The 10,013-nt window shown below is 36.9% G+C and overlaps 1 protein-coding gene across 1 annotated transcript; it reads left to right on the top strand.

Moving 5' to 3' along the window:
• Positions 1–2,316: 2,316 nt before the first annotated feature.
• gprc6a (G protein-coupled receptor, class C, group 6, member A) lies at positions 2,317–5,972 on the top strand (the record flags this gene model as incomplete). Its single annotated transcript, XM_079468996.1, has 6 exons — positions 2,317–2,501; positions 2,637–2,934; positions 3,018–3,728; positions 3,870–4,073; positions 4,179–4,311; positions 4,635–5,972. 6 exons carry the CDS (start codon positions 2,317–2,319, stop codon positions 5,720–5,722), a joined length of 2,619 nt encoding a protein of 872 aa, XP_079325122.1. The 3' UTR covers positions 5,723–5,972.
• Between the last annotated feature and the right edge of the window lie 4,041 nt (positions 5,973–10,013).

The following is a 10,013-nucleotide window of genomic DNA, read 5'->3' as shown; positions in this document are numbered from 1 at the left end:
CCTGTCATCACTCAGAATCTCAGGCACTACTCTCCGGTGATCCAAATCCTACCTCTCCGGCAGATCCAGGGGCTCGCTGTCCACTGTTCACCACAAGATCACTGGGGTCCCTTAGTGATCGGTGCCTGGACCGCTCCTTTACTCAATCTACACAACATCCCTGGGACCCATCATACGGGCACATGGCTTCTCCTATCACTCTTATGCTGACGACACCCAGATATACATCTCATTTCACCCAGATGATACCACTGTAGTAGCTCGCATTACAGCTTTCCTAGAACCAGTGTACATACAAATTGTTTCCATTACTTTGAAAAAATTAAACAGCAAAGAAATGTTTAGAAATAACAATAGTCATTTGTTTCAAACCTGTATACATTTCTTTGTTCTGCTGAACACAAAGTATGATATTTGGAATAATGTCAGTAACCAAACATTCCCCATTTACTGCCATATATAAGGAAAATAAATACTATGAGGGGCAATGGGGGATGAGATCTGTTTGGCTACTGAAATTACTCCAAATATCTTTCTTTGTGTTTAGCAGAACAAAAAAATGTATAGCCTACACGTTTGGAACAATCTGAGGGTGAGTAAATATAACAGAATGTTCTTTTTTCTTTTGTGAATTGTCCCTTTAAAATTTTGTCAAACCTCCCACCACCCACACATTTTCAATGCATCTGTTATACTTTATTTGAATAGACCACCTATGTCAAGGCCTACATTACATTTGGCTATTATTGTAAATCAATAAACTTAGACATTAATAAAGTTGAAATTGTATAAGCTGTAAAATACTCTGTCTTTCGGATTACATAGGTTTAGGCTACATAGATTTGATGTAGCCAAATTAAAATGTTAGTTGGCTTAATTTTTCCTAGTTCGCTTATATAAAATGTCTTTATCGGATCTCTTTTACTTTTCTCGAGTAACGTTAACATTTTGGCAGACGCTTTTATCCAAAGTGACTTTCAGTTCATTTTTCCTATACATTTGTTTCTAAATATGTGCAATCCCCTGGGATTGAACCCATGACCTTGGCGTGGTTAATACCATGCTCTTACTACTGAGCTAAAGAAAAGCTGTGTGTCTATATTATGAGTGTAGACCCTCCTGGCTTAAGAGTGCTGTTTTCTTGTTTTTACTGAGGTCTACCAGACATCTACCAACAGTTTAGGAATGGCCTTGTTTTTGTCCTCTATAGAAACTTATTCAGTCGCAAGATGGCGCCAATGAGCTTTTGATTTGCGTTTATGAAATGAGCCAAAGTGATATGACACATTAAAGGGACAGTTCACCCAAAAATGGCAATTCTGTCATGAATTAATCTCTATAGTTGTTCCAAACCTGTATTAGTTTATTTGTTAGGTTCGACACAGAGAAAGATATTTGGAGGAATACTTGTGAAAAAGGCAGAAAATACAAACATTTTTCCTTTCCTAAATTTTTCAAAATCGCTACCGTACATTTTTCAAAAACTATAAAGTATATATTCCTACTACGGTCAAAGGGTCCATGAACTGTTTGGTTATAAGAATTCTTCCAAATATCTTTCTTTGTGTTCAATTGTGACAGAATTGTTCTTTTTGGTTGAATTTTCGCTTTAACACAGGTATGAATTAAACATTTGCAAACATAGTCTAGCGTACACAATATCCAACCACAATTTCAGTTTATTTAAAAACAAATATTGTATAATACATAGACTAAAAAGATAGATTCTCTGTCTGATGCTTTCGATCAGTGTTTTGTATCTGGATGGACCAAATTCTCATTACTCAAGACAAAATGCCAACCAACACAATTTTATAATACAATTTTATCTTTAAAATTAAAAAATAAAATATTAATTTATCTATAATTTTTTTAACAAACAGTTATCCATAAATTGTTACTCTAGCTCAATAGGTAGAGCATTAAAATAAGCGCAAAGGTAAGTATCAAATATTATTGTAAAAACATAAAAAACTAAAGAATTAGTTAAACCTATTATTTTCCCTTCAATGCACTTCAAGTGAAGCAAACTGTAAACTGAGCAATGAGTGGCACAGAGTAGTGTTAAGGCCATTGTTACAGCATTCTTTAATTTCACCTGTTTTACAGGAACATACTTGCTTTAAATTGTGAGGTACGGGATAGGGGAGGGATTAAGAGAAGTGGTGGGAGGTGTTGTGTGTATGTTTTTTAATGTTCCATTCCAGCTTGCTTGAGGGAAGCAACGTATTTGTATTATAAACAAAGATGTGTGTGAGAACCTGTCAGTCAGTCAGTCAGTCAGGTGAAGTCAGGCTGTGATAGACTAAAGCAAGGATGCCTCTCTTGGTTTTGATGAGCCTCATTCTGGTGACAGAAACCATCCTTATAAAACCGAACCGTCAGGGAGCAACGGTTCCAGGAGACATCATCATAGGAGGGCTTTTTGCCATTCATGAGAAGGTGAAGAACTACACAGACTTATACAGCATCTCTCCACCGCAGTTTCCTAACTGCAGCGGGTGAGTCCTCATTGAGGTCAAACTTATTTTTGATTAGTTGCTATGAGATCTGTATCTATATGGATTTTATTGGACTTTATGATTTGATTGTAATCTGAAGGATCTTGAGTCACCTTTGTGTGATTCTGTTTCTAGATTTTACACAAGCGGTTTAACTCAGGCCCTCGCCATGATTCATGCTGTTGAAATGGCTAACAGATCCCCCATGCTAACTAGTTTGAACATTACTCTTGGATACCGCCTTCGTGACACATGTTACGATGTCACCACAGCGCTCTGGGCCGTTCAAGATTTCACGCAATCGTACGTGGCCTGCGATTCATCAACAAACTCTTCTGAACCTGACAAACCCACAATGGCGGTTATTGGGGCGTCCTCCTCTGAGATCTCCATCGCAATTGCCAGGGAACTCAACCTTTTTTTAATCCCACAGGTCAGTGTTTTCTTAACACTCCCAGTCCTAGCATTGTGATGAAAATGAAAAGCACTGAAATGTTATCTGTGAACCCGTTGCAGATTAGCTACGCATCAACAGCCACCATTCTGAGCGACAAAAGTCGTTTCCCTGCTTTCATGAGGACCGTCCCTAATGATAAGCACCAAACAAGGGCCATGGTCAAGTTCTTAAAGGACCGGAGCTGGAACTGGGTTGGCGCTATCATTACTGATGGAGACTATGGGCGATCCGCCCTGGAAAGCTTTGTTTCTCAGGCTGCGGAGGAAGGTATTTGTGTGGCCTTCAAGGAAGTTCTACCTGACTCGCTAACGGACCAAGAAAAATTGAAATTGTCGATCAACCGCACCGTGAACACCATCGTAAAAAACCCTAAAGTTAAAGTGGTGGTTTCGTTTGCTAAATCCATTCAGATGCAAATGATATTTATGGGTCTGAATGGAGAAGTCTCAAATAAGAAGGTGTGGGTGGCCAGCGATAATTGGTCGACAACTAAAGATATTCTTAAAAAGGTAAACCTCACAGATATTGGAGATATACTGGGCTTCACCTTCAAGAGTGGCAATGTTTCAGTCTTCGCTCAATACCTGAGGGATCTACAGCACAACAGTGAGGATGAGATCAATCCATTTCTGAAGGAGTTCATAAAACAGCCGGATGTAGGGAATATTACGGTAGCAGTGGATAAACTCTTAAAACAGGATAATTCGGACATGTTCTTCAGCGTTCAGTTGGCTGTTGGTGCTGTCGCAAAGGCTGTGGCCGAACTTTGCGTAAAAAAACAATGCAAGAACCAAACAACTATTCAACCTTGGGAGGTAGACCTATTTCCCCACATAGCTACTGTCTAACTTTTTTAACAAATATCCACAAAAAAAATCAATAGCCTAAAAGTGACACATTGTTTGTTTCAGCTCCTTGCACAGCTGAGAAAAGTCACTATTGAGAAGGAGGGTGTGAATTACAACTTTGATTCGGACGGCGACATTAATTTGGGATATGATGTCTCTATATGGCAAGAAACAGAAAATGAAGTATATAAATCAGACAAAATAGCTGAATATGATCTATTCTATGCCAATTTCACTTATACCAAAAAGGATCAATATGCTTTTGAGGTGATGTATTTTTATAATATATTCTACAAATAATGCTTTTTCTAAAAAGAGTTGTATGTACTCTTTATGTATTGCTTTAATCATTTGTACTCATTTTCTTCTCAGAGTGTGATATCGAAGTGCTCAAACACCTGTGAGCCAGGTGAGTTTAAGAAGACAGCAGATGGCCAGCACACTTGCTGTTACGAATGCAGCAAATGTCCAGAAAACCAGTACTCCAATGGCACAGGCAAGTTCTGTATTGCCTGCACATTTGTAGAATATGGAAATCTCAGTCTGAATGCATCACTTAAATGTTGTAATATATGTAACAAAATGTTAACCCTCTCTGAGCAGCATTCAATCATGTTTACAGTCTGATTATGTAAACAATTTCAGTCCATGTTCATAAATGTACACTGCAAAAATACATTGTTAATATTACATTTTTATTTCTGTTAATACTATATATGCTGACTTGCAATAGTTAAAAACTGTGAAGTAGAGAAATATATTTTAATTGGATTAATTTTCAATGTTGAGCCTATTTTGTAAGTGCATCGCTTTTCTTTTGCATTCCAGACATGGGGCAGTGTTACATGTGCGACAAGGACAAGGAGTGGTCAGACTCTGGAAGCACAAGGTGTAATTCTAAGACCCAGGAGTACTTTGAGTGGAATAGTGGGTTTGCAATAGTCCTCTTGACCCTGTCTGCGCTTGGCATCATCTTCCTCTTCATGATCTCTGCACTGTTCATCTGGAAGAGGAACTCTCCTGTGGTAAAGGCTGCAGGCGGGCCACTCTGTCATCTAATCCTCGCCTCCCTGCTGGGCAGTTTCGTCAGTGTTGTCTTCTTTGTGGGCGAGCCGACCGGCATGACGTGTAAGGTGAGGCAGGTCATGTTCGGTTTGAGCTTCACACTGTGCGTCTCGTGTATCTTGGTCAAGTCCTTGAAGATCCTCCTGGCATTTCAGATGAACTTCGAGCTGAATGAGCTGCTATGCAAATTGTACAAGCCGTACATGATTGTCTGCATCTCCATGGCGGTACAGGTCATCATTTGCGCCCTTTGGCTGAACTTGTGCAGCCCTTTTAAAGACAAAAAGTCTCTGCTCAAATCCAATTTGATGGAGTGCAATGAGTGTTCCGATGTGGCATTTGGGGTGATGCTGGGCTACATCGTTTTTTTGGCTCTTGTGTGTTTCACGTTCGCTTACATAGGCAGAAAACTTCCGCAGAAATACAACGACGCAAAGTTCATCACGTTTGGTATGCTCATCTACCTCATGGCCTGGGTCATCTTTATACCCGTGCACCTTACCACTAGTGGCATATACGTGCCAGCTGTGGAGATGGTTGTTATCCTCATCTCCAACTATGGAATCCTGAGCTGCCACTTCTTGCCGAAATGTTACATAATCCTTTTCAAAAAGGAGCACAATACCAAAGATGCGTTTTTGAAGAATGTTTACGAATATGCCAGAAAAAGTGCTGAGAACATCAGGAGCTCGAGTGAAGCTGAGCCAGAGAGTAAGATGAGTAATTCAGTCTATACCATATCCAACCCCCAACTCGTATCTCCACTTGAGAATGTTTCTGCACCAAAACCTGATTTAAAAGTGTACAATGCTAGGGATGCGATGATGCCAGATATTAGTGCCACCATATGATGGATATGATGGAAGATCATGAAGAGGGACTGAACTTCAGCATACTATATATACTGCTTTCCTGTGGCTCAGTGATTATAGCATGACGCTAGCAACACCAAGGTCATCGGAACGATCCCAAGGGATTGCACATAGTCAGAAACAAATGTAATGTATAATGCAATGTAAGCACAAATGCGTAAATGTAAATAAAAACCCATTATTTATAATTGTTTTATGAGTTGGTAGATTGGTACACAAATAAATGTGTGAAATGACAGAATCCAGTTCTGATTCCTATTTTTAAGAAAATCAAACAGGAAACTATCAACAATCAAACGTCAACTATTCAATCTCATAAGATTTAAATCATTCTTATTATGCTCTACTAATCTGTAAATAATATAATGTATATATTTTTACAATCCATCACACTTGTTACATTTTTTTAACCTAACTTAATCATTTAAAATAAAACAAAAATGAGTCTGATAAACCATTTCTTTAAAGGTCCACAGAATGAAATTTAGTGGAATGTTAACCAACGGCTCACTTCACCCGAAGCACTACAGCAGCTGACACAGAACTAAGATGTTGTCACATTTTTCCTTCTTTGCTGAAGGAGATAACGTATTTAATGTTAATGCGCTCTGTAGAGCAGTTTGTCCATTTAGGGCTACTGTATAAACAACATGGCGAATTCCATGCAAGGGGACCCGCAGAGTATGCATATATAGAAATAGCTCATTCTAAACTAATAAAAACATAACGCTTCATTATGTAGATCTTTATACCTCGCTGAAGACATAGTTAGGTATATTATATTGCATTTCTCTCAATAGATCCTTCACAAAATACACATTGGACCTTTAATAGCTATGGTAAGGAAGAAGAATAAACATACTTTGTTTACATATTTCTCCACTTCTTTAATATTGGAGTTTTGGTTCCTTGTTACGGCTTGAGGAAAAAGAAAAATGATGTCATACTTAATTTACCATCATGATGCTCAAAACCATTTAGCTTTTCTTTTGTGTTCATAAATAAAAGCCAATGGGTGTCATTGTTGTTCGGTTACTAACGTTCTTTAAAATATCTTGTGTTCTGCAAAAGGAAGTCATAGAGGTTTGGAAAGATGTGAGGGTGAATAAATGATGGAAGACTTCATTTTTTGGTGAGCTAACTTAGCAATGGATATGATTACAATCTTTGTAACAGTCTTATCGTATTAATCTTTCATGGAACATTACTTTTACAGGTTATACAGAAATTATATTCACACTGGTTAAAGAGGAGTGCGTCATCAAACTGAGCAACACTCATTTTCTTTAACACTCTTTGCCAATTGGATTTCCTATAACATGACATCTGTCATCTATTTAGCTATTTCTATATAATTATTTAAATATTTTTCTGTTACACTTGTTCTGTAAACCTGCTCCGCCATGATGCACATGATGAAAATCACTTAATATACACTTGTTTTGAATATCCACAATCAAGTTCAACAATATCTTCGGTAATGTAATGTTTACTCTATTCAAATGAATTCTCAGAAATGTAGATCCATTTCCTCACCTGCCCAGATTTAAATTTCCCTTCTCCGTTTCTGTTTGCTCTTTTTTCGTCATATAACTCAAGCCTCTTTGCTGCAGGCCTAATACTATGAGAGGAAGAGTGAAAGTCCCAGTGGCCATTTTTCTACATATATCAGCTTTTTTATGGGCTAAATGCTTGTGACAGTCTGTGTAGTATAGAGAACTTGCCCCAAACCCTTTTCCCAGACAGAAAAATATGCCACACTCTTTTTTACCTCGATCCCCGGACAAAATGCTGTTTTAGCAAGTGGAGTGTTATATTAATGCATCTTTTTAACTGAAGAAATTATTATGCTGTTTTGAATGAGCTAATAATATTAAAATGAGGTTTGAATGTTTTGGATTGAATGTTTTTTATCTCTCAGCCTGAGCACATTACAGACCTCGGTATCGAATGTCACAGAGTGTGAGAAAAATCTTACTTGAAATGTGAGAAGTTGGTTGAGTTACAGCAATTTTTGCAGTGGTTCTAAAAAAGTCTGGTGACAGATGATGAGTCAATTCTTCATTGTTCTTTGTGTGAAACGTCATCTTTGACAAGTGCAGACAGTGTGCGATTGTTGCCTGTGGCTATCTTTCAGTTTTACAGTTTCCATGGTTTTCCCCTTTCTAGACCTGCATGTCCAGTTTTATTAATCTGAATGGACTAAATCGGGTTTAACACAAAGCTGGGTAACACTTCAGTATAGGGGGCATTTCTCAGTTGTTGTTTTGACATATTGGCTGTTTATTAGTAGGCCTACTTATAAGCACATATTCTGCATGACAATGCTCTAAATCTCTAATCCTACCCAATACCTTAACCAAACAACTACCTTACTAACTATTAATAAGCGGGGAAAGGAGTTTATTGGGTAAAAATTCGTAGTTAATGGTTTGTTAATATAGCAAGAATTGCCCCCTATACTGAAGCGTGACCAAGTACGGTACTCAATTATGTTGTGTAATGTTATCCCGGAGTACATGAATACAGATTTGCATAACGTCTAGCATTGTTTGCCAATTAAATTATGTTGTTTGAGGTTGTTGCTCCCATAGTCAAATATTTGCCCAGAGTACATTTAGATTTAGTCATTTAGCAGACGCTTTTATCAAGCGACTTACAGATGAGGAAACATTGGAAGTAATTATAACAACATAGGCCACAAAATACATAAGTGCATCAAACTAGTCCATTAAAGCCTAGTATAAAAAAAGCTAAGAATAGTGAGGTTAGTAAGGTTTTTTTTTTTTTTAAGGAAAGAGAATTAGGAAAAATCAATCAGCGACGTGTTGACGGAAGAGATGCGCTGAAACAAAAAAATACTGTAATTTGAACTACGCTCGTATCTATGTCGCATAATGTAAATATATATAGAGTATTTTGACAATCAAACACACAATCCCCAAGACAAAGAAAAGTGTATTGTGTAGCTCTCAAGAACTATATCTATTTATATTTACATTATGCGACATAGATACGAGCGTAGTTCAAATTACAGTATTTTTTTGTTTTAGGTTTTGTTGAGAAGATTATTTTATTATATGTATAGACACAACACTATCCAGCAGCACTAGCTTCCTAATACCTGTGTCTACATAGACTCTTATAATGCAGTTAATGCCAAAGTCAAGAGTCTTGATCACAAAAATAAATATTTTTATGTTTTTTCAGCTCATCTCTAAAACGTAATTTGATAAAATATTGATACAACAATTAGCAAAGCCGTTTATGCTTAACTTGAACAAGAAAACAAGCATCCTAAAAATGCAATAGGTGTCATTAAAACCAAATGAACCTTTTTTACACATTATAATACACTAATTTCATGATTTCACAAAAGCTATAAGTAAATTTTTGTGTTGCTTAAAATTGGATTCCTTTAACGAATGTTTTGCAAATAGAACCATATTTCTTAACCGAAAAGGATTTTTTACCTATTCCAAAAAAAACCTTTTCATGCATAAGAGAGATTCGTTCCTCATATCATTTTTGCTATGAAATGTAAAAACTTTAAAGCTCAATATCTCAAAAAGACGAACTGATAAAAAAACATTTCGAGCATATATTTAATATTTTAAAATCTTTCTGAATCTTAAAAATGACTGTGAGTTGTCGCGATAACAACTTTTAGTTTGGCGCTTAATTGCATCAGAAATAATTATATTAGGCCTATTGTCATTTTATAAATATTTTATGGCACCGATTAAGTAATGACATTATATTGCAAGTACACCCTTTTACAGAACAAAGTACTTTTAATATAATATTTGACCATTGTAATGTAAATAATAACTGGAGTGTAAATATTTAAAATCAATAAAGCCGACACTTCCAGTCCTCAATCATTATTAGTTGAATTACGTTATGCTGTTTTAGCAAGGTAAGCAGAGCCCTTGATATGTGAACCATGAAGAGGTCAACACGACTGTATGTCATCATGTGGCCGTTTAAAAATACACTTGTCCAAATGAACAATGAAAAACAATGTCTCTGAAACGACTTTTCCATTCGTGAAGTGCCCCTCAAAGGAACAAAAACGCTGCATGAAATTCGTCTAAGGTGTTTTCATACATATGACATGTCATAACTTAACTGTCTGTAAGACCTCTCTCGAGCTCCAAATGCGTCTTTTGTTTTAATCAGTTGTGTTGTCGTTTTCGTCACCTCCCTATTTAAAGTGCAATAGAGCGTCTTGTTCAAGCGCTCCTTTGTTTTCATATCGGAGTGGGAG

Source organism: Barbatula barbatula (genome assembly GCF_947034865.1).
Source record: "Barbatula barbatula genome assembly, chromosome: 12".
Classification (NCBI taxonomy): domain Eukaryota; kingdom Metazoa; phylum Chordata; class Actinopteri; order Cypriniformes; family Nemacheilidae; genus Barbatula; species Barbatula barbatula.
Note: the sequence above shows the minus strand (reverse complement) of the source record. Positions and strands in the feature narration are given on the sequence as shown.